General features: G+C 37.7%; 1 protein-coding gene across 1 annotated transcript in view; it reads right to left on the minus strand.

Annotated features, from left to right (window-relative positions):
- The window catches only part of C2CD6 (C2 calcium dependent domain containing 6), a 161,817-nt gene that overhangs the window by 109,364 nt on the left and 26,388 nt on the right, over window positions 1-26,065 (minus strand). Inside the window, 5 exon segments of the mRNA XM_070506619.1 lie at window positions 7,786-7,932; window positions 11,798-11,877; window positions 13,810-13,878; window positions 14,816-14,860; window positions 22,141-22,263. Coding sequence (XP_070362720.1) covers window positions 7,786-7,932; window positions 11,798-11,877; window positions 13,810-13,878; window positions 14,816-14,860; window positions 22,141-22,263 — 464 coding nt within the window.

Genomic DNA, 26,065 nt, shown 5'->3' on the forward strand with positions numbered 1-26,065 from the left:
TTTTGTTTATTTTCTCAAAGAACCAGCTCTGTGTTTCATTGATCCTTTCTACTGTCTTTTTTGTTTCAATTTCATTTATTTCTGCTCTAATTTTTACTATTTCCCTCCTTCTACTGACTTTGGGCTTTGTTTGTTCTTCTAATTCTGTTAGGTGTAGTTTCAGCTTGCTTATCTGAGATTTTTCTTGTTTACTGAGGTGAGCCTGTATTGCAATGAACTGCCCTCTTGGGACTGCTTTTGCTGCATCCCAAATGAGTTGGAACGGTGTGTTTTCATTTTCATTTGTCTCCAGATATATCTGATTTCTCCTTTAATTTCTTCAATGATCCACTGGTTGTTCAGTAGCATGTTGTTTAATCTCCACATTTTTCCCCCTTTCCCAGCTTTTCTCTTGTAGTTGATTTCTAGTTTCATAGCATTATGATCAGAAAAGATGCTTGATATTATTTTAATCATCTTGAATTTGTTGAGGTTTGCTTTGTTTCCCAACATATGGTCTATCCTTGAGAATGCTCCATGAGCACTTGAGAAGAACGTGTAATCTGCTGTTTTTGGATGGCGTGTTCTATATATATCTATTAAGTCCATATGGTCTAGTTTTTCATTTAATTCTACAATTTCCTTGTTGACTTTCTGTCTGGATGATCTATCCACTGGTGTTAGTGGGGTGTTGAGGTCCCCTACTATTATTGTACTGTTGTTGTTATCTCCTTTTAGTTTTGTTAATAGTTGCTTTACATACTTTGGTGCTCCTGTGTTGGGTGCATATATATTTATAAGTGTTATGTCTTCTTGGTGGAATGTACCTTTTATCATTATAAACTGCCCCTCTTTGTCACTCTTCACCTGTTTCGCCTTGAAGTCTACTTTGTCTGATATAAGTATGGCGACACCTGCTTTCTTATGTTCACTATTAGCTTGGAGTATTGTCTTCCATCTCTTCACTCTGAGTCTGTGTTTGTCTCTGTGGCTGAGGTATGTTTTCTGGAGGCAGCATATTGTTGGGTCTTGTTTTTTAATCCACCCTGCCACTCTGTGTCTTTTGATTGGAGAGTTCAATCCATTTACATTTAGAGTGATTACTGAAATGTGGGGGCCTAATGCTGCCATTTTATAGCTCATTTTCCAGTTCTCCTGCATTTCCTTTGTTTTTCGTCCCATGAATTTTGGACCTCCAATTCAGGTAGGTAGTTTTCTATAATGGCTTTCTTCTTATTTGTAATTTGTGTCTCCACTCTTCTTATTTGTTTAGTGGATACCATGTGATATCTCATAGATGAGACAGTCCATTTTCTGATAGCCTATTATTTCCTTAGATTAAGCCATTCCATCCCTTTCCTCTTCCCCTTCTAGGTTGTTATTGTCAGAACTTTGTTTTTCTTCTTGTGTTGTGAGTTTGTGGTTAAAATGAAAAGATTATATTTATTCTTGGTGTTTCCCTTCCTATCCAATGTGAAAATAGCAGTTGACACTGGGAGAGTTCTACTCATTCCAATACTGGAGGAATACAAAGGATTCATGGTAAGAACTAAAGCAGTGAAGTAGTCTAACCATGTGAATGCTGAAAACTGACCAGCGTGGACAAGGCCCAGAAAACCTTGGAAAGTAAATTGTATTTTTTAACCCCAAATAAAAACATAAGAAGTGGAAGCTCTGTGAAGCTGTGAAAGTTTTCTAAACCAAGTCTCCCACAAAAAATTCAGGAAAATTAATTCCATATAAAATTGAGCAACAGAGAACTATCATAGTCAATTCTAAAGTAGTTATAAGAAGAAAGAGAATAAGGAACAGAATAACATCCCTAGACTATGAAAGCACACAGGAAAGACATACGTGAGTCAGTGAGCAGAGAAGCAGATGACTTGCTGAGACCCATTCTGTTAGGAAGAAGGGGGTCAGGTGGTGCTGCTACTCAAGAGAAAGAAGTCACTGTGAGCCAGACAAGTTGAGGTTCTGCAGGTGGAGCTTGAGGAGCCATGCTGTTTGAACGCAGAGGCAGTTATAAGGACCCAGTTGTGTTCTATTAAGCCAAGACATTAAAGAAACTTGCGGTTTCCAGTCCAAGATGGTGAGGAGGCTCATGAACTCACCTCCTCCCAGGGACACAGGGAATCTACAGCTATACAAGGAGCAAGTCCCTCTGAAAGAAATCTAGAAACTAGTGACTCCTACACATCGGGCAAATGAGAGAATACTCACATAAAAACAGGTAGGAAAGGCTGAGACATACTCTCACCATAAACCCCAACCCTGGCACAGCAGCATACAACTGGGAGGGAACTCCCAATTCCCAGTGTCTCCCTGAGGAGAGAAAGATTTGGACCCCACATCTAGCACCCCAGTTTTCAAGACTCCCACCTGAGGAACAGACAGGCCCCCAAAACACCTAACTCTGAAAGCTAACACAGCTTGCAGCCATGAGACCCACTAGGCTATGGCAAAAAAGAAAGTTCTTAACAGCTCACTAGGACTTTTCCTGGCTATCTGCCCAGGGTTCAGCACAGAGGAAGCAGGCAAAAAAAGACCATCTCTCAGTCTTTTCCTGAGAGAGGCCTATTTGTGTTTTTTAAAAGCTGCTGCCCGAGGGGTCAGGCTTCTAATTTAGTATGCCTCTAGGGGCTGAGGGCAATCCTCCCTGGGACCATGGAAGCCCACAGACACCATCTCCTCCTTCTCCCTCTAGCCAAATCTCCAGTATCTCTGTGGAAGAAGCTTCTATCCAGGTCTGGTGCCCCAGATTCTGTGGCTGCTGGCCAATGGATGGGCTTCTGGATGCCTGGCTGTCACAGCCAACGGGGCTTGCGTTCACCAGTCTCACAGGAATGTGGCACACAAAGAAGCAGTTCTTAAGGGGAATAGGAGCATCCTGGCCACTGTAGCTACACACCTAGGCCCAGCACAGAGGGAGAAGGCAAAAAAGCCCATCTCCCAGTTTCTCCCTGGAAGGGCTCCAACCACATACTGTCCCAGCAGCTGCATGAGGGTCCAGCTTCCAATCAGCCTGAATTTAGGCACCGACTGAGATCCTTCCCTTTGGAACACTGACAAGTCTTTACAACACCCTCAACGACTGGGAGCCACTAAGAACAAAGAAGGTGGTGTGGACAATCACAAAGGTTTGAGAGACAACAAAGAGGTCAGGTGAGGCTGACTGATAAGCTTCATTTCCTACAGGAGACCACTCCATCAAGACTAGGAGAGGTGGCTGTTTTATCTAATGCTCAGAAACCAACACAGAGTCAAGGAAAATGAAGGAAAAGAGGAATAAGTTCCAAACAAAAGAACAAGATAAAACTCCAGAAACAGACCTTAATGAAACATAGATAAGTGATTTACCTGATAAAGAGTTCAAAAGTATGGTCATAAAGATGCTCACTGAGGTCAGGAGAAAAATTCACGAACAAAGTGAGAATTTCAATAAAAAGATAGATAAATATAACAAAGTACCAAACAGAGACCACAGAGCTGAAGAATACAATAACTGAACTGAAGAATTCAGTAGAGGTGTGCAAGAGCAGACTAGATGAAGCAGAAGGAGGGATTAGCACACTTGAAGACAGGGCAGTGGAGTTCATCCTATCAGAGGAGCAAAAAGAAGAAAGAATGAAAAAGGGTGAAGATAGCTTAAGGGACTTATGGGACGCCATCAAGTGGACCAATATACATTACAGGGGAACTAGAAGGAGAAAAGAGGTGGGGGGGCAGAAAGCTTATTCAAATAATGGCTGAAAACTTCCCTAACCTGGGGAAAGAAACACACACCCAGATCCAGGAAGCCCAGAAAGTTCCAAATAAGATTAATCCAAAATCCAAAAGACCCACACTGAGACACATAATTAGTCAAAAATTAAAGGCAAGGAGAGAATGTTAAAAGCAGCAAGAGAAAAACAACTGGTTTTTTTTACAAGGGAGCCACCATAAGACTATCAGCAGATTTTTCAGCAGAAACTTTGCAGGCCAGAAGAAAGTAACATGATATATTCAAAGTGCTGAAAGAAAAAACCTGTCAACCAAAAATACCCTATTGGCAAAGTTTTCCTTCAGAATTGAAGGAGAAATAAAGAATTTTCTAGAGAAGCAAAAGCAGAAAGAGTTTGCCACCACTAGACTGGTCTTGTAAGAAATGTTAAAGGGTCTTCTTCAAGCTGAAAGGAAAGGATATTAATTAGTAACATAAAAGATGAAAGTATAAATATCACTGGCAAAGGTAAATATATAGTTAAATTCAGAATACTCTAATGTTGTAATGGTAGTGACTGAATCACTTACTCTAATATGAAGATTAAAAGACAAAAATATTAAAAATAACTATAAATACAATAATTTGCTAATGGATACACAAGGTAAAAAGATGTAAACTGTGACATCAAAAACATAATATCGGGTGGGGCAGAAGTAAAAACGTAGAGCTTTACTATGCATTCAAAATTAAGTTCTTATTAGCTTAAAATAGACTGTTATAAATGTAAGATGTTTTTTGTAAGTCTCACGGTAACCACAAAGAAAAACCTATAGTAGATACACAAAAGATAAAGAGAAAGGAAACTAAGCATATCATTACAGAAAATCATCAAATCACAAAGGAAGAGAGCAAGAGAAGAAAGAAACAAAGGAATTACAAAACAGCCAGAAATCAATTAACAAAGTGGCAATGGTAAGTCCATACCTTTTAATAATCATTTTAAATGTAAATGGACTGAACTCTCCAATCAAAAGACATAGAGTGCCTGAATGAATTAAAAAATACCAAGACCCAACTACATGCTGCCTATAAGAGACACACTTCAGTTTTAAAGATACACACAGACTGAAAATCAAGGGATGGATAAAGATATTCCATGCAAATGGAAACCAAAAGAAACCAGGAGTAGCTATACCTACATCACACAAAATAGACTTTAAGCCAAAGACTGTGATAAGAGACAAAGGTCATCAAATAATGATAAAGGGGTCAATCCAACACGAGGATATAATATTTGTAAATATTTATGTACCCAAAATATAAGCACCTAAATATGTAAACCAAATATTAACAAATCTGAAGGAAGAAATAAACAGCAATACTATAATAGTAGTGGACTTTAGTACCCCACTTTCAACAATGGATACATCATTCAAATAGAAAATCAGAAAGAAACCTTGGACCAAAATTACACATTAGACCAGATGACCTTAACAGACTTTACAGAACATTCCATCCAACAGCAGCAGAACACGCATTCTTCTCAAGCACACGTGGAACATTCTCTAGGATAGATCATATGTCAGCCCACAAAACAAGTCTTAACAAATTTAAGAAGACTGAAACCATATCAAGCATCTTTTCCAACCACAATGTTTAAAACTAGAAATCAATTCCAAGAGGAAACCGGAAATTTCACAAATATATGAAGGTTAAGCAACAAGCTACTGAATAACCAATGGGTCAAAGAAGAATTTGCAAGAAAAATAAAAACATATCTTGAGGCAAATGAAAATGCCAAACGTACCAAAACTTATGGGATGCACCAAAAGCCCTTTTAAGGGGTAAGTTTATAGCAATAAACAGTTACAATAAGAAAAAGAAAGATCTTAAATAAAAACAACCTAATTTCACAGCTCAAGGAACTAGGAGGGAAAAAAAAAGGAAAAAAACTAAACCCAAAGTTCTTAAAAGAAAAGAAATAACAAAGATCAGAGCAGAAATAAATAAAATAGAGACTAAAAACACAACAGAAAAGATCAATGAAACTAAGAGCTGGTTTATTTAAAAAAAACAAAATTAATAAACCTTTAACTAGACTTACCAAGAAAAAGAAGACTCAAATAAATATTTTTTTTAAATCACCATCATATATTTGATACCCTAGAGTAGTGCCTGGCACACACTAAGTATTCAGTAAATGTTACCGAATGACTAAAACATCATCAGACTATGGGGCAGGCCTGGTGGCATAGTGGTTAAGTTCATGCACTCTACTTTGGTGGCCTGGGGTTCACGGGTTCAGATGCCAGGCATAGACCTAGCACTGCTGATCAAGCCACATTTCATAAAATGAGGAAGATTGGCACAGATGTTGGCTTAGTGACAATCTTCCTCAAGCAAAAAGAGGAGGCCTGGCAACACATGTTAGCTCAGGGTCAATCCTCCTCACAAAAAAATAAAAATAAAATTTAAAGAAATATCATCAGACTAGAGGAAAAAGGGATTCCTCAGTCATTCAACTCAATGTTTGTGGATTAATGTATAAGTCTGAGTAAAAAATGTATACACAAACAGACAATTATTTTTTAAATGTTCAGGAGTTCTGCTTCTGTCAATGATGGACTAGGTTATTTCAGACAAACCATCTCACTGAACAACTAAAAAGGCTGAACAAAATATATATATATTTTTAAAGATTTTATTTTTCCTTTTTCTCCCCAAAGCCCCCCAGTACAAAGTTGTGTGTTTTTAGTTGTGGGTCCTTCCAGTTGTGGCATGCCGCCTCAGCATGGCCTGATGAGTGCTGCCATGTCCACACTCAGGATCCAAACTGGCGAAAGCCTAGGCAGCAGAAGTGGAGAGCCCGAACTCAACCACTTGGCCACGGGGCCGGCCCCCAAAATAGTTTTTTTAAATTTTGTTTGAAAGCATCAGTTGGTTATAAAGGCAGCAATAACTTGCAGATCCAAGATTCCAGGCAGAAAGAAGGTGCAGGGACGTTGAGCTCATCATTTGGTGCCATTTTTCCTTCAAGGTATTTGTGGTTCAGAGTTAAGAAGCTGATCAGAGCTTTGAGATAGATATACATGGATGGAGGAACAAAAAACAGAGTTCAGACACTGCTAAGGATGAGACGCCATGGTAAACACCTAGATTTTCAGTTGGGACCCTTGAGGGGATACCACAAGAGTAAGTGCCTCCTTAAATACTGTGTCCTAGTTGCCTCATACTAGTCCAAGTCCTGATAGTGGGAATAAGAGTAAACCAGAAAAAAACTAATCCTCACAGGAACCAAAATCCAAGTCATTTCAATTTCAATCTCAACTGAATTAAGGTGTTCTGGGATTGCTGGTGTCCCTAGTCTAGCTGGCTGCCAGATGCAAATGTATATTTTCTCTGTAAGAATAGACAATTAAGAGTCTCAAATTAGTTCTATAGATTTTCAAATGTAATGTTTGGCACTCAATAAAAACAAGTAGGCATATGAGAATATAAGATGTGACTGATAAATATGAGAGAAAAAAACAACAGAAACAGATATACATGAGATCCAGATAATGGAGTTAAGATGAACTTTAAAATAGCAATGATTAAAATATTTGAAGATTAATACACTCGAAGAGACAAGACTGGGGATTTTGGTAGAGAACTGGAAACTATAAAATAAAGGGGAATTCCATAACTGAGAAGGAAATTACTGAAATTAAGAATTCAGATTAGAAACAGAAGAAAGAATCAATGAACTATAAGATAGGTCAGAAGAAACTATCTAGACTGAAGCATGAGAAAAAAAGATGGGAAATACAGAAAAGAGCATGAGACATCTATACAATATGTTACTGAGTGAAGAGAAAGGGTAAGCACTTTACTTTCTTCCTTATAAATGAGTTCTCACCTCTTTTCTCGCCACAGCATTGACTTTTTAAAACAAACACCTATATATGATAAGCAAAACTCAGGAATAACATTTGAACCCATGAAATATCACCACAATGAAGATTTCTGGACCAATAGCAAGCTGATATCTCAAAGGAAAAAATTAATAAACAAACAACACATAAATAAGGTGAAAAATTTTTTGTTCTGTTTTTGTTTTTCACCTTTCCCGAGGCTGTTGCTGAAGCTTTTCAAGTCGCACTACAGATGGCTGGTTGGATGGAGGCACTGTAGTTGGCTTCCCAACAGTAACATTCAGGTCTGGGGATAAGAATGCTGGATATTCCACTGGCTGTGGTAGAATAACATTTCTGCAAAATGGTGATAAAGTTAAAGATTGAAATCATACAAAATTTCACTTCTAAAATCCATGGTAGCTATCACTTTTGAGTCATTCTCTCTTATACTGTAAGCTCACCTATCTACCTTGGACCATCAGAGGACAGAGTTAGGAAAGAAGAGAAAAGTTAGAAATCCTGAGAGAAGTGCTCTCTTGAATACTCTTACTACTAAGATTATGGGCAGTAGGGATGGGAAAGAAGGACTTGAAGTGCTAATGAGAAGCAGAAAGTGAGACCAGACCTCTCTCCCAATCTCTAGATCCAAATATCCATTTCATGGCCCAGTCAAGTTGACACACAAAATTAACCATCACAAGTCCACCCATTCTGAACTTGGGACCCATAAGCATCTCCTTAAAACATACTTAATCTCCAAATGAAAACAATAAGGTCATAATTCCACCTAACATGATACCACTATCCTGTATACAACCCAAAACTCAAACTTACTAACCCCTTTCCCAGAAGAGGAGGTAAAGTCCGTGGGGGAGGTTTACTCTGCTCCTTGATATCCCGCAACTTAAACACTATAATGTAAGGTTAACAATACTTAAATATTATGATATAAATTCAATAGATCTTATGTTACATGGTAAGGAGATAAGAAAGGGAAGAAAATAAAGATATTATATACATATATGTAAATTATTATATTATACATATAATTTTTTTTCAGGTCACTGGCACAAGGCCAGAGTAGCACGGCCAGGTGAGGAATGTGCTGCCTCCAAAATCCAAAGCAGCCCACTAGATGTTGTGCCTCTTCTTTGGTTGTAGGAGGGGCCAGATGCAACGATTTACCCTTCACTAAGCAGGAATATCTTGACAAACCCCACACCACTGGATCACTAAAATTTCACTGAGGTAGAAGCCCCCTGAATTTTTGTCAGACTTATTTCCACTCTCTGACACTAACTGTCTTACCAGTAAGTCTAGAGTAATTGTTACTTCTTGATCACCAGGTCCAATCAGCATAATTACATCAGTGTAATGGACCAGTGTGATATCTTGTGTAAGGGAAAGATTAAGAATCCTAGATAGTAAATTATGACACAGGGCTGGAAAGCTGCCATACCCCTGAGGTAGGACAGTGAAGGTATATGTTCGGCTTTGCCAGCTGAAAGCAAACTGCTTCTGATGGTCTTTATTAACAAATATGGAGAAAAAAGTGTTTTCCACACCAATAGTTGCATACTAGGTACCAATGGATGTGATAATTTGCTCAAGCAATGAAACCACATCTGGTACAGCAGCTGCAAGTGAAGTCACCACCTGGTTAAACTTATGATAATCTACCGTCATTCTCCAAGATCGATCTGTCTTCTGCACAGGCCAAATAGGTGAGCTGAATGGGGATGTGATGGGAATCACCACCCCTGCATCTTCCAAGTCCTTGATGATGGCACTAATCTCTGAAAGCCCTCTAAGAATGTGGTACTGCTTTTGGTTTATTATTTTCCTGGGTAGAGGAGCTCTAATGGTTTCCATTTGGCCTTTCCCACCATAATAACCCTCAGTCCACAGGTCAGAGAACCAACGTTAAGGATTCAGTAAATTGCTGAGTATTTCTCTTCCAATTGTGCATTCTGGAATTGGGGAGAGAACCACAGGATGGGTTTGGGGACCCACTGGGCCCATTGTGAAATGGATCAAAGTTCCATTGATCACCTGACCTCCGTCAGCCCTTACTGTGACTGGTGAACAACAGTGATACTTTGGGTCTTCTGGAATTAGTGTCAGTTCAGACTCAGTGTCCAATAGTCTCTGAAAGGTCTGATTATTTCCTTTTCCCTAATGCACAGTTACCCTGGTAAAAGGCTGTAGTTCTCTTTGGGGAAAGCTGAGAGAAAGATTAACATTATACAATTTTGGCAGTGTATCGGGGTCTCTCCTCAAGGGGACCAGGCCTCCTCTTCATTCAAGGGGTTCTGGGTCTGTAAACTGGCTGAAATCTGGGAATTGATTGAGGAGCTGTGACTCTGTTTTTATGATTCAGGTTAGACTTTTGTTCACTTGACCTAGAACTTTTCTGCTTATACTGATCAAGTAAGAATTTAGTAGGCTTCCTTTATATTTTATTTCTAGGAACATGATGATCAACTAGCCAAAGCCATAGGTCTCTGTGAGTCAGCCTATTCTGACTGCGGCTTTGATTCTACTATTACAGAAGCCACGCCCATCTTGCCTTTGGCAGTTGAGTGCTGCCACTTGGTCCTTGTCACTGTGGGATCAAATTACTCCCAATTCATTTAGGTTTCCCTAAATTTAGTTCAGTGACTGCAGTTCCCACTGTAAGGTCTGGCCTACAGGGAAGAGCAATCACTGAGCTCATCAAGGATGGGGTTTCCCTCACAAATTTATTTCTCATAGTCATGGTGAAAGACGTGTCTTCTGGAACCTCTCAGGATGGATGAGTAGGTCTTAAATAACAAATCCACTCCAACTTTCCAATCTCCATAAGCCTTTGAATCCCTTCCTCTATATTAAACCAAGGCAGGTCTGACATTTCCAATTCATTCACAGTGGGCCATCTTTTGGCCCATGTTTCACCAACTAACCAACCAACCAGCTGCAGTCCTTTCTAATTCCCCAAGCTGAAACATTAAATGCAGGGTCTTTGCTTAATGAGCTCATATCAATAAATTTGGTGTGATCCAACTTTATGTTCCTTCCTCCATTTTCCACATCCTTAATATCTATTCCCACACATTTTTGTCTATACAAATTAGAAAACTCAAGTAGTTCTTTTTGGAGTGTAATGCACCTCCTCACGAGTCACACTTTGTACCTCACCTTCAGGGGCTTGCTGGGACTTGAGTCTAGTTATAGGCCTAGAAGCAAAGAGGGGTGGTGGGTGCCGCTGCTGAGGAGAATCAACATGTCTTGCATGGCAACTCCCTAAGAGAAAGCCATTGCTGTTTCCTCAAGCAAGGCAGGGTTAATCCCCTCAGATGGAGGTGGAAAGGTCACTTCCACTGGGAGTGGTGATGACACTTTTGCTGGAGGTGGAGAGGCCAAGTATTCCACTAGGGGTGAGAGGTCACTTCCACTGACAAAGAAGATATATCAGAATTTAGGGGCTCAATGTCCCCAGCTACATCAGGGTCTTCCCCCATATTCCCATGCCACTTTTAGGATCTCATTTATTTCCAATCAACACCCTTACCTTAGCAGCAGACATCCTGCAAGGCTGGGTGTTCAACTTGGGTTGTGATTCAGCCAGTTGCAGGATGAAAGTCTGCATGTGATTGTCAGCAATCCTAGTCGTATGGCAACAGGAGCTAAGGGTCTCCTTCACCGCACACACAGAACATTTCAGGTCATTTATGCAATGCTTGAGTGGGAAATTTGAATCCTTAGCTCATCCTTTTCTTTCTCAACTTTGTCCAGCAACATTAGGAGCACCCAGCCAATCTTATCATATTCATTAGTTAGACCAAAATGTTTGAAAGTATCATATACACAGTCACCCAGATCTTTGCTTCTTATAAATGGTTGATTAGGAGAATCCAATGGTGATATTTTGCATATCTCTATTGCCAGATCATGCCATGGACTATCAGTGCTCTCTTCACCACTGGAAATGGAGTAGTAATCAGATTTGAGAGCCAATTCCAGAAACTCTAGAACCAATGCAGAAAATTCATCCTTAATATTCTGTTCCTCTAGAGCCATTCTTGGTATCAAAATCTGTATTAATCAGGGTTATCCAGAGACACAGAATCAATAAGATGTATACACACATAGAGAGATATACTTTCTTTCAAAATGGTCCATCAAATGGAGTAAATGTCTTAAAGGCCACGTGATTGGATTGTGTTAAGACTTCACTTACGTTAAAGGGTCTGTTCTTTCAGGAGGTGGTGCAATATTCATAAACATGGATGGCTCAATAACTTTCTGAAGAGGTTTTAACTGAAGAAAACAAGTATTTTTAGCACTGTTCAGTTATGATTACAGTTTACTCTAATACTACTATCTTCCAGGACTATCAAATAGGCCTTAAACGATATACAGAAGGAGAAAAGGAATGAAGAGAGGAAGAACTAACATTTATTGCGAACTAAACATCTGCTAAGAACTTTCTATCTTTAATATTACTGAATCCTCTCAATAATCATATGAGGTAGATAACTGTGTCTACTTTACAGATAACATGGAAGATCAGAAGTCTATTCAAGGCTACCCAGGAGGCACGAGAGCCAGGACAGGAGTCCAGCTTTACCTGCCTCCACCGCAGTGCTCTTTTTACAGTATCATGACTGGTAACTAGGGGACTATATTACTGAAAAGTTCACAGACATAAAATCAAGTGGAACTTTTATTATATTTCCCACTCTTTTCCATACGTTTGTTCCTTGTTTTCAGTAGACTCCACCTTCACAAAACAATAGTCACCCAGTTTTATTTGAAAAGGATATATCTCCCTAAGAAGGGGATTGTTACATATTATACTTATATTCAAACACAAAACCTACCTCTGAAGTTGGTGCTCATAAAATATGACTGCCACAATGAGGACTAAATAATAAGCCTAATTCACGATAAGAAAAAAATGAAAATAGGCAGAAGGAACAGAAAGGAAAATCAGAGAAGAAAAGAAGAAAAAACGCAAGGCCAGCCCCGAGGCCAAGTGTTTAAGTTTCCGTGCTCCACTTCAGAAGCCCGGGGTTCGCCAGTTTGGATCCTGGGCGCGCACCTACACACCACTCATCAGGCCATGCTGTGGCAGCGTCCCTCATAGAAGAACTAGAAGGACTTACAACTAGGATAGACAATTATGTACTGGGGCTGTGGGGGAAATAAATAAATAAATAAACAAATAATAATATATTTAGAAAAAAAGCTTGTGCCTCATGGCTTTCATCTGTATACTCCTTACTTCTGATTTAAAATGCATTAAAAATCATTATGATATACCATGGGCAAAATTTTAAAATACACTTTACAGGGATTTTTCAGTTAACATAGCAGTAGACTTATTTAGTAAGACTGATGTACCCACTCTCCATTCCTGATTAAAAAACAACCAAGACTATAAAAAATAGCAAAAATTGGACATGAAAGATTATATGCAAAGGGTCATTTCCCCTATATAACAGCAGCACTAATGGGAGTAGATTTATAAATGCCCCAAAGCTATCATAATACCCATGGATGTCAAGAGTTCTTTCAAACACTTCATGAGAGTATATGTTGGTACAACTTTTCCAGAACAAGTCCTTGAAAAGCTCATTGTTTTGGACAAGAATTTCCATTCTAAGAATCTAGCATAAGGACATAATAAAAGGAAAGGACACAGGTTAATGTACAAAAATGTTGACTGCAACATGGATATACGTAGTGAATTTAAAGGAGGAGGCCACAGCTAGGAAGAGATCTTCTCTGGGCAGATTACTCTCTTGACGAATCAAGGAGGGTTCAAATAACTCCAGATGTTGAAATAACCATTGGGAAAAGGAACATATGTGATCATAGTACAAAATATTACCTGAATAACATCAATGACTCCAATTTTAGTAAGTATTTTTGACACAAAAATCTACACTCATTTCTTGAATCCTTAAAATAATTTTGTTTTCAATTACATAAGTATGTGTGTACACACATACAAACATACAAAAGCAAGTTTCATAATAAAGACATTTTGAATAAAAGATCATTATTTAAAAATGTATAAGCAAATAATGGTAAAGTTTCATTTTTCTTTAGGCTGGAGAAAAACAGCATTTTTTTTTTAAATATTTATTTTAAAGAATTTCTCAAACTGGAAAGGATAGAGGCTCAGAAGAGGACAATCTGACTGAAGAGCTGTAGTAGAGTAATTTTTTAAAGAGGGGAACTCACCTGATGTGAAAATCCATAACCAAAGTTCCCATAGGAGAATATAAATTCCACCTCCATCCTGCAGATAAACTAAACAGGTAGCAAATTTATTTTATTTGATCAGAAAGATATTTTAATAGAGAAGTGACAGCAAGTGATATTTTTACTTTACAAATCTACAAGTTAGAAAAACCAAAGCATGAATCTCCTGATTGAGAAAACAAAAAGAAAAACATACCATTTGCACAAGGAACTCCTATAGAAGAATCTACAGAGTTCCTGAAATGTTAAAAACTTCTACGATAAAGTCAAGGAATATAACATGATTAAAATATAGAAAAATACAAATTTACAATTGTTAATAGGATTAAGCTGAGACAGATATATATGTATGTGTGTACATATACATACATATTTTTTTAAGTATTTACTCACACTTCTCTCCACTTCCATTTTCAGATGAAATTCTAATTTGGACAAGTGATTTCATCTCTCTGAACCCCAATTTGCTCACACGGGAAATGACCTCAAATGCCCATCATTCTGTTTTTTATGTTCCTTGTCCCTGCTTTGCCTATTGGCAGCAGAGGCCTCTTTGAATAGATGATCAATTAATCAAGACAATAACTTTTAAGTACTTAAAAGGAAAATCAAGTAAGAACTGTAAACAACTCTTTAGAAACTCAAGGAGAAACATATTTCCTCAATTCAGCAAGGGAGGACCCTGAGGCTCTGCAGAGAAGCAGCCACAGGCTTTTTTTTTTTACTCTCTTACCCACTGATTTCTAATTTTCTTCGTCACCATTTAGCAGTAAGAAAGCAGCAAAAAAAAAAAAAGTGGAGATGAAGACTTTGTGAGCAAATATTGTACTTTCTATTTAATACATTTCCATTAATTTAAACAGCAACTGGTAGGGTAACAAAAAGAATAAAGACAACATCAGAGGCTACAAAGAATCTCAGAGTAAAGGTCTGTGAAACATTAAGCGTGTGCACAAAACTGTAGAAGTTTCAATAAAGTTCTTACTGTGTTTCTATTCAACATTTGAAATTCTTGAGTAAAGCATCCTTTCTAGAAAAAAGTAATAAACAATAAAATTCTTAAATATAGAATCACTCAAGTAGTCACCTGTATATTATCTAACCCATTTCATAGATTTAAAAAAAAAAACACATGTTAATTTAATAGCTAAAATACAAATATAATGAATGCTTGGAAGAAAATAAAAATTCCAGGTTGTACCAAAAATAAATGTTAATATTTACACTTATGCTTTAGACAAAAATGTTCCTGGGAGACAGAGTTGCCCTTTTTGGAAGTCTTAAGGGAACCGCCATGCCTGCAGGCCTCGAGGGGTTACTCAAACACAGGTCCTCAGGATAAGCTGCCTCCTGACAGAACAGAGAGCTTCTCTTCCTCTCTGGGGGACCCTGGGGTCTCCGTAACCAGGCAAACCTTCTGTATCCTTGGTCACTGCCTCTGGTCATCTCTGCTGTGCTATAAGTCCTCCCACCTAATCCAACTGCCCACAGTTCCCCATCTTCCCAGCATTTTCCACTGTGGCTCATGGGACCCCCATTCCATAGTCAACAAACAACCTTCCACCAGTAACTGCTCCACCAAACATCCCCCTTTCCATTGCTGAGACCTGGCCCCCCACCAACGATGCCGCCTCCCTTACAGACTCAAGTGAAGGCCACATGCCTCAAGGGCAGGAGGTGGAGGAGCACCCTCCACACTCCCTTCTATCCCTTCCAGATCATATTACTTCATATAAACAGTTCTCCTCTTTTAAGCCTCATGCTATCTGGCACGTCTTTCAGACATTCTGGTCACTAATTCTCATTTAGTGAAAACTTTGGCATCCGGTTCACACATCCTCTGTGTCCCCAAAACATAATGATCCACAAGAACCTATTTAGCACCTGCCCTCTCAGTTCCTTGTGAGGCACTATAATGAGGGAAATAATAAGCGGTGGTATAATGCAGACATCACACAGAGTTAGCATATCATATACAGTCTTCATGTAAAATCACAAGATTTCTCAGAAAATTCATTAATAACTGAAATCAGTTTCCTTAGTGATCCTGTCAATCTGCTTTTTATAGCTTCTTGCTCTTGATAACTTCCCTTTCCCCAAAGTGGGGAGGGGGGAAGCATCTCACTGTTCCAAGACTTTTTTTCTTCTTCTCTTTAATAAACTGTATCTCTGCTTTTGGTCAAAGAACTCAACCTATTGATTCATCTCCCTTACATATAAGTAAGCTTTTAGTCATACTTTTAACTACTGTAAATATCTTTAAGTTATTTCTGGCAGTCCTGCTGAGATCCGCCCAACTGAGCTTTCACAGGCCAATTAAAGTATTCACCCTGAATATCCCATCCAAACCCCAGTTTTAGGTTTGCCTTCACTCAGCTCCTCGGGCGAGTTTCAATGTGTGGCAACGAGCTATTCAGCTCCCTGTCCTGAATTTGGCTCTGCTCAGCCCAAAATAAGTTACACGGTTAAGCCTAGTTGGTAAGGGGTGGACTGTAGACTCCTCAAAGGTACAAACACAGGGAGGTATGATTCTTAGGGGGCATTACTCTAACAATCTTCCACATCTTTGAATTCTCTATTGCCTTTCTCAAATAATTTCAGTGGCTACCAATCTTTCTAACGAATTTATCACGTAGTCCTAGGTTCATCTTGTAAAGATCATATGGTCAAACGAATAAACACAAGTGGTACTATAATTCATCCCAAAATTAATAATCACCTTCCCTTTTATAATCAATACAGGAATATTATAAACTCTAATATACTTATATGCCTTAACTGGAACCTAGGCCTTAACAATTAGCTGATATTTCTGGTTTCTCCCAGAGCCTCAGAGGAACCCAAGATGTATCAAAGACAGGAAAGAGCAGGGGATTATTGATACAAGCTATAGACCAATTATTTTTTTATAAAGCTATGCAAAACCTATAGTGTGATTTGTTTAATTCAACTCAAGATCTTTGTCCTCCATAATCAGGCCAATTACATTCAGAAAGTAATTGATACTAATTGGTAATGGTAAACAATACATTTGTGTCCTCTTCATGCTACAGCCATGGGATAATTGTTGTGCAATCAGATGGCCCTCCCACGCTTCTGAACATGATCCACAGTTTGGGCCTGGTCATCAGGTCTTCCCAACTCATCTAAACACTAGATTCTACCAGTCCACGTGAGGACTTCTACCCTGGCTAGTAGTTCTAGAACTAAAACAAATGATCTATAATCTATCCCTGCATGTGACCCAAATAGCAAATAATACAGCTCAGGCTTTAGAGACCAGACAGATCAGCATAAATTTGTTGACTAGAATCATCCTAGATAACAAAACTGCCCTTGATCTTTTATAGTCCAGTTGTGGTAGAGTCTGTGCAGTAGCCTATACATCTTGTTGTACCTGGGTAAACATGTCAGGAAAAGTAGAATAATCAATAATTTAAAAGGCTCGCATGAAAATATATTCAACATTACTGGCTATTTGGCAACCACAAATTGATACCACAATGAGATACCACTATACACCTACCAGAATGGCTAAAATAAAGAACAGCAACAACAGAAAATGCTAATGAGGACTCTGAGAAACTAGATCATTCATACATTTCTGGTGGGAATGTACAATGGCACAACTCTGGAAAAATGTGGCAGTTTCTTTAACAACTATACATGCAACTACCTTACAATGCAGAAATTCATCGGAGAAATGAACACTGATGTTGATGTAAAAACCTGTACATGAATGTTTACAGTAGCTTTATTCATAACAACCAAAAACTAGAAATAACCTAGATGTCCTCCAACAGGTGAATGGTTAAACAAACTGTGGTACATTCACACCATGGAATACTACTCAACAACAAAAAAGGAATGAACTGTCAATGCATGCAACAACCTGGATTATTCTCCAGAGAACGATGCTGTGTGAAAAACCCAACTCTAAAAGGTTACATAGTATATGATTCCATTTATATAACATCCTTGAAATGAGAAAATTACAGAAACGAAGAACAGGTTAGTGGTTGCCAGTGGGTAAGGAGAGGGTAGGGGCAGGAGGGAAGTGGGTGTAGCTACAAACCGGCAACATGAGGAGTCCTTGTAGAGACAGAAATGTTCTGTATCTTGGTTGTGATACTGTGCTACAGTTTTGAAAGATGTTACCATCAGGGCCAAACTGAGTAAAGAATACATAGGCTCTCTCTGTATTATTTCTTTCAACTGCTTGTGAATCTACAATTATCTCAAAATAAAAGTTCAAAAAAAGACTACTTGGCTATTTAAGGTGGGCCAAACTCATCCACAGGACTTACTCTCCCATTAGGCCTTCTTTGACTAGGACTGGATACAAAGTGGATTCAAACATTTATTATTATATTTGTGATTGTCTTATAGATCTTGTCTTCTTCTATTGTCTGATATCCAGATGTTTAAATATTATGATACAGCCATCACCCCTAGCCAACACCCAACTAATGAAACTGCATCAAAAAAAAAAGACCAAGGAGCCAGCCCTGATGGCCTAATAAAGTTCAATGCTCACTGCTTTAGTGGTCTGGGTTCATCTCCCGGTCGTGGAACCATACCACCTGTCAGTTCCTGTGCTGTGGTGGCAGCTCACACAGAAGAACCAGGACTCAGAACTAGGATATATAACCATGTACTGGGGCTTTGGGGAGGGAAAAAAATGAAGACTGGCAACAGATCTTAGCTCAGGGCGAATCTTTTCCTGCAAAAAAAAAACCCAAAAGACCAAAGTCCTTACGGTCAGCTTTGTACTTCTGGGATCTGAGTTTTGCCTTGCAGGACATTTGGTCCTGTCCAAAACAACCATAAGATGTTTGGTCCACACCAAAAGGTCCTTGATATCTGGTCATATTTGGTCCTGTCCAAAATGTCTATGGAGACATGGGGTCCATGCCAAAAAGTCCCTGATATTTGGTCTGTCCAAAACCATTTGGCATGGACCAAATATGCTCATGGACATTTTGGACAGGACCAATGTCTGCTAATCGAGTTCTGACCAAACGGGTAATTGACGAATTCTAATAAGGAAAATCATGGAATCCTTAATTAAGGTAGAAGTGCCTGTAAAAGAATACTGACAGATATTACACAGAGATAGCATATCTTGAACACCCCAGAGCCGAAATCATAAGGCTTTTTGGAGAAATCCATAAATAACCAAAAGTGCTTTCCCTGATGACTCTGTTCAGTAAATAATACAGTCTTTCTATCCATGATGTAGAAATTCATCATAGAGACTCACAGCAATGCATCATAACACAGAAACTTTTTGCAGGTATGCACTGGAAGATGTGTTCAAGAAAATTCACTGCAGCAATGTGATAGCAGTAAAAAACTGAAAACAATCCAAATATCCATTAACAAGTGTAGAGACGAACTGAGGCCTACTCCCACATGGAACAGTACACAGCAGTGAAGCAGTGAGCACTAGCTAATGCAATTAAGTGTATTAATCTCAGAAGCATAATATATTTAGAAACACAAATGATACTATTTTTGTAACTGTACATTAGTGAAACTTTGAAAAGAGCAAGGGAATATTAAATACAAAGTTTAGGACAATCATCTTTTCTTGGGGGGAAGGGCAGAAGGCAGTAGACAGAATCAGGCAGCAGCGCAGGAACTTCAACTGCACTGAGTTAACATTATACCACTTCAGGAAAAATATGCAAATGTTGCAATTTTATAGGTCCTTTAAACCCCACCCCCCATCCTTTATGCACAGTTGTCATGTGCATTACATCTACATTATAAACCCCACAAGACAAGGTTTTAGTTTTAGTTTTAAATAGTCATATATATTTTAAAGAAATTAGGACAAAAAGAATAGCCTTTCCTCTGACATTGTTTTTCTGCTGTTAAGTCCATCAAGTAAATTTTCTATTTCAGATATTGTCATTTTCAGTTTTAGAATTTGCATTTGGTTCTTTTTATATTTTCATTTTTCTGCTTATAGTTCCAAAAAAGAATTGGAAGGAAATTCTGAGAAATGAAACGCTACATTAGAATTGTGGGAAGGTGGGTAATATTTTTCATTTAAAAAATTTATCCTCATAGGGGCTAGCCCCGTGGCTGAGTGGTAAAGTCCGCGCACTCCACTGCAGGAGGCCCAGTGTTTCATTGGTTCGAATCCTGGGCACGGACATGGCATTGCTCATCAAACCATGCTGAGGCAGCGCCCCACATGCCACAACTAGAAGGACCCACAACGAAGAATATACAACTATGTACCAGGGGGCTTTGGGGAGAAAAAGGAAAAAAATTAAAAAAAAACATTTATTCTCATAAAAATAAATACTGAAAAGTGTGCACATACAACTAGAATCCAAATGTCCTAGCCCCTTCAACAAAATGTGACTAATAAATGTCACATTTTTCTGATGCCTAAATTGTCATATAGTAAAAGGAATTTTAGTCATTTCCAAGATCCCGTCCCCAAATTTCTCTGAGAATCCTCAGTATGCTGACTCGTTCATTAGTCACTATGTTCTCCTTCTTCATCTGATAACTTGCTAATAGAATGGAAATCTATCTGATTTTCCCCAGGTTCTTATTATAAAAATTTTCAAACATATAAATCAGTCAAAAGACCACAACAATAACTATCAATAAACCCTCCACTTAGATTAAACAAGTTCAAATGTTTATTTAATTTCATAATTGTTAAAACTGCTTTAACGTTTTGCCACGTTTGCTTTATCTGTATGTATACATATGTGTGTTTACTACACCTTTATAAGCTACAGCCATCATGTTTACTTCACTCCAAAATGTTAAAACTTCACCCTGCATACTGTAAAAATAAGGATATTCTTCTACATAAACACAATATCAATATCACACTTAAGAAAATTAATAATTTTAGAATTTTATCTAATATTCAGTATATACTCAAATTTTCCTAATCGTCCCAAGAATGTCTTTCGTTACTGTCTTTTTCAAACCTGTATTCAATCAAAGTTGCTGCATCTCTTTTAATCTAGAAAAGTTCCCTCCATCTTTGTTTTTTTAAAACAACCCTAATTTTCTAAAAAATATAAGCTGGTATGTCCTACCTTACGTATTTATCTTATCATATCATCATGTTTGACTTTTTCCCTCTCCCCTAAACTCCTGTAAATTAAAACTTAGGTCTAGACTCGGCTTAGACTGGGGTTCAATTTTTTTGATGAGAATTCAGAGGTAACACTGTGTGCTTCATCTCGTGTCACCACAGGAAGTATAGCACGTTAAGTTGTCCACAATGACTCATGCTAAGTTCAAGTTCTTCGCTAAAGTGGTAAGCACCACATCTCTCCACTACAGAGACACATTTTCCCCTGTGCAATAACTAATCTGTGGGCTGTTACTGTGGCACCCTGTAAATATCTCATTCCCCAATAATGTTTCACTTCATGTTTTAGTACCATTGCTAAGTCTTGACTGAACTAATCATCAGTCACTTTATAGCATCGTAAAAACGGTGAATTTGTAATTCTATCATTCTTTCTAGATTTATTAACTGGCATTCTTCTGTTTAAAAATAAAAAACTTCCCTTTTTCTTCTCATGTTTTTTTTTTTCTTTTTTGAAGATCACCAAGGATTCATGAATTTTTCTTTATTGAGAATTTGTAATGATCTTTTTGATGTTCAAATTATCCTGAAATTGGCCAATAGGAGCCCCTGCAGTCTGGCTCCTGCGTCTTTGACATAACTCCATTAGTCTTTGAGGGCTTCCTCGCTTTATGTCCTAACCGATATTCCTGAAAATCACTCAGATTGTTTATACTCGTTCTCTGATCGATTAGTTCTCTTCTTCTGGGTTCAGGGCAACCATGGCTGCTAGGAAGTGAGGGGGACTCCTAGAAAAAAGAAAGCGAGAGAGAAGGAACCACAAAATCTGTGTATAAAATCTGTCCAAGCCCTGGCTGACCCTAAATGACACGTGTTCAGGCAGACTGCCAGCAGCCCAGCTAAGGAGAAAAGAACTAGACTGAAATTTGTGCTGCCAACTAAGAGAGAAAGTTTGTGGTGTGAGTCTTATTTTAAAACATTTCAGAAAACATAATAAAGCATGCTTAGTCTTTTGGGTTGTATCACTGCCCTTCCAGAAAATAATTTTTTAAAAATATTATGCTGTTACAAACCAACTCTTTTTTTCATAGCCAGAGGGAGACATTATTTCCTAAGCACATGAGTTTGAAGGCAGATAAAAAATAAAAGGAGTCCATGAGGTATAGATAAATCATAACGACAAACACCAACTGGACAATGTGATACCAAGGAGACAAAATGATTCTGATACACACCTGAATTACTTCATAAAGGTGGGCCTGAACACTCCCTAACAAGACAGGGTATTTTTCTGTATTGTCATATTGCATTAGTTCCAAGTAAATATTATTCCGCTCATCATCTTGACGTCTGGGAACCTTGATAAAAAATACAGATGAAAAGAAGCATTATATCTTCAGCCTGAATTTCAGATATAATTTCTGAACAAATATATTCATCAACCATATTATATTATGTGCATACTTAATGATTAGTTTTTATAAAGTTATTAGCCTTATAACTTTTCAATCACACAGTCACATATAACCTAAAGTCAACAAAAGTCAGGATCTTGTTAATGTCTAATGTCAATTATAGTCTTTTTGAAACACCCCTTGCCTGCATTCTCTTTTCAACTCTACCCAAACGTTTAGCCTCAACACTCTACTGAAACTACATTATCAAACGTAATCCAATATCCAATCCAAATAATCTAAGTAATCTAAGCATCCAGTATCAAAAAACATCCAACATCCTTTTCGGCTTTTGTTCTTTAACTTTTTGATAAAATGTATACCACTGTCTCAACTTGGAACTCTCTACCAATCCTGAGCTCTGTAACACAGTATCATTATTATGTGAACTTTAAAATTCATACACTCTTTTGCTAATTAGAAAAAAATCTCATACCTCCCCACCCCAAGATTCTAGGTGCCTTTTAAAAAATATTTTTAAATTAAGATATAGTTGACATACAACACTGCATTCCTTTTAGGTGTACAACATAATGATATGATGATTGCATATATTGTGAAACGGTTATAAGTTTAGTTAACATCACTACCACACAGTTACAATTTTTTTGTGCTGAGAATTTTTAAGATATATGACTTGCAAATATTTTCTCCCATTCTGTAGGTTGTGTTTTCATTTTGTTGATGGTTTCCTTTGCTGCACAGCAGCTTTTAGCTTAAGGTAGTCCCACTTGTTTATTTTTGCTTTGTTGCCTTTGCTTTTGGTGTCAAATCCAAAAAATACTGGTAAGCCTGATGTCAAGGAATTACTGCCTATGTTTTCTTCTAGGAGTTTTATGGTTTCAAGTCTTTAATTCATTTTGAGTTTCTGCATGGTATACGATAGTAGTCCAGTTTCATTCTTCCACATGTGGCTGTCCAGTTCTCCAAACACCATTTATTGAGGAGACTCTCCTTTCCCTATTGTATATTCTTGGCTATTTTGTCATAAATTAATTGACCACAATGCATGGGTTTAATTCTGGGCTTTCTATTCTGTTCCATTGATCTGTGTGTCTGTTTTTATGTCAATATCATACTGTATTGATTAGTACAGCTTTGTAATATAGTTTGAAATCAGAAAATGTGATGCCTCTAGCTTTTACTTTCTCAAGAATGCTTTGGCTATTCAGGGCCTTTTTTGGTTCCATACAAATTTTAGGATTGTTTTTCCATTTCTGTGAAAAATGCCATTGGAATTTTTATACAGATTGTATTCAAACTATAGATTGTTTAGAGTTGTATGGCCATTTTAACAATATTAAATTTTCCAATCCATGAACATGGAATATCTTTCCACTTATTTGTGTCTTCTTCAAATCCTTTCATCAATGTCTTACAGGTTTCAGGGTATGGGTCTTTCACCTAAATTAAATTTATTTCTAGGTATTTTATTCTTTTTGATGTGACTGTAAATGGGACCGTTTCTTAGTTTCTCTGACAGTTTGTTGTTAGTGTATGGAAACATAATTGATTTTTGTTTATCAATTTTAGTATCCTGCAACTTAATTTGTTTATTAGTTCTAACAGTTTTTTGGTGGAGTCTCCAGGGTTTTTTATATATAATATCATGTCACCTGCAAATGGAGACAAATTTTCTTCTTCCCTTCTGATTTAGATGCCTTTTATTTCTTTTTCTTTCCCAAGTTCTCTGGCTAGGACTTCCAATTCTATGTTGAATAAAGTGGTGAGAATAGACATCCTTGTCTTGCTCCTGATCTTAGAGGAAAAGCTTTCAGTTTTTCACTATTGAGTACGATTTAGCCACGGGTTTTTCATATGTGGCCTTCATTATGTTGAGGGGATATATCCCCTCTATACTCACATTGTAGAGAGTTTTTATCATAAATGGATGCTGAATTTTGACAAAAGCTTTTTCTGCAACTGTTGAGATGATCATTCGATTTTTATCCTTTTTGTTAATGTGGTATCACATTGATTGAACTGCAGATGTCGAACCATCCTTGCATCCCTGGAATAAATCCCACTTGATCATGGTATATGATCCTTTTAATGTACTGTCAAATTTGATTTGCTAATGATTTCTTCAGTATTTTTGCATCTATTTTCATTAGGAATATTGATCTGTAATTTTCTCATAGTGTCCTTGTCTGGTTTTGGTATGAGGGTAATGCTGGTCTCATAATACGAATTTGGAAGTGCACCCTCCTCTTATATTTTTTGGAAGAGTTAAGTAGGATTGGAATTAATTCTTTAAATGTTTGGTAGAATTCACCTGTGAAGCCATCTGGTCCTGAATTTTTGTTTGTTGGGAGGGTTTTAACTACTGAGCCAATATCCTTTAGGTGCATTTTTATGGTGTCATCCCCCATGGCTGAGATCATAGAGTCTGTATGGGACTTCTCAAAGTTATGTTTATGACTGTCTTCCCCTGAGAAATGAGAGAAAAGGAATGCAAGTGTCACCCTGTGTGCCAGCACAGTGGTTGAAGGGGAGAATTACCTCTTCAGCAACTGGCATCTAGATTATTAGAACCAAACTGACTGCTAGAAAACTATAACTGTTGAATAAAATATTTAAAATATCTTCTTAAAAGCATAAAAAAGTTAATAAAGGGTAAGAAGTAATCTCTAAAGCTCTAAGCATTGACAGACACTCAAGAGGTAAATTAGACCCTGAAGTTGCATTTTGCAATCAGGCCACCTGGACCTGCAGTTTTCAAGGTCACAAAATAGAGAAGACAGAATAGAGAAGACAAGACACGGGCATGTAACTGGAGATCCTCCCCTAACACTCCTCCCACAAAGCTGAGAACTCAAAAGGGCTATGGCTTCATGAACGCAGAAACCTTTCTCCCATCCCATCCATAAAAGGCTACAAGGAAAGCTGGACTGCTGAGCAGAATGAGGGGGGAGAGTCCTTGAAAAGCTGTAAACAAAAACGTGTTCAGCAAAATTGCAGCCTAAATTCACATCTACTGAATGGCATAAAAACTTTCAAACCTGACACTTAAAATGGTTAAAGTGGCAAATTTTACATTATGTATATTTTACCACAATACAAACAAACAAATAAACAAGATGATTTAATTAAAAAAAAATCCTTCAAGTGTGGAATACAGTTTAAGGTGGTCAAGTGGTTCCAAACCAGTAGCGGCCTTAGGTGCACCAGAAGTAAACACAAATCTTCCTTAGAGATGCTACTTTCATCCTAGACCTCAAAAAAGTTCCACAAATAATTTTCCAAAGAAAACGAGCATAGTCAAAAATAACTATGCCAACCAGGAAACAAAGCACTGTGAATGAGATCAGTAGAAAGAGACCATAAAAGTGAAAAGTAGTAGAATTTTAAAGCATTATGCTTACTATATTTCAAGAAATAAAATACAAGCTGAAAATATATTCCTGGCTTAGGAAACTATAAACATGATTTAGCAAGCTTGAACAAAGAACTAAACAGAAGTTGTAGAAATGAAAACTAAAATAACTGAATTAAAACACTCAATGTATGGACTCAATCACACATTAGTTTCAGCTTAAAAGAATTAGTGAACTGGAATAAAGATCAAAGGAATTATCTAGAATGCAAGACAGGGAGAGAAAGTGATGGAAAATATGAAAAAAAAAAGTTAAAAGACAGGGATGATAGTGTAAGAACATCTAACATATGTCAAAGTTCCAGAAAAGAAAATAAAGGATCAAGAAAA

The sequence above is a fragment of the Equus asinus genome, chromosome 4 (genome assembly GCF_041296235.1).
Source record: "Equus asinus isolate D_3611 breed Donkey chromosome 4, EquAss-T2T_v2, whole genome shotgun sequence".
Classification (NCBI taxonomy): Eukaryota; Metazoa; Chordata; class Mammalia; order Perissodactyla; family Equidae; genus Equus; species Equus asinus.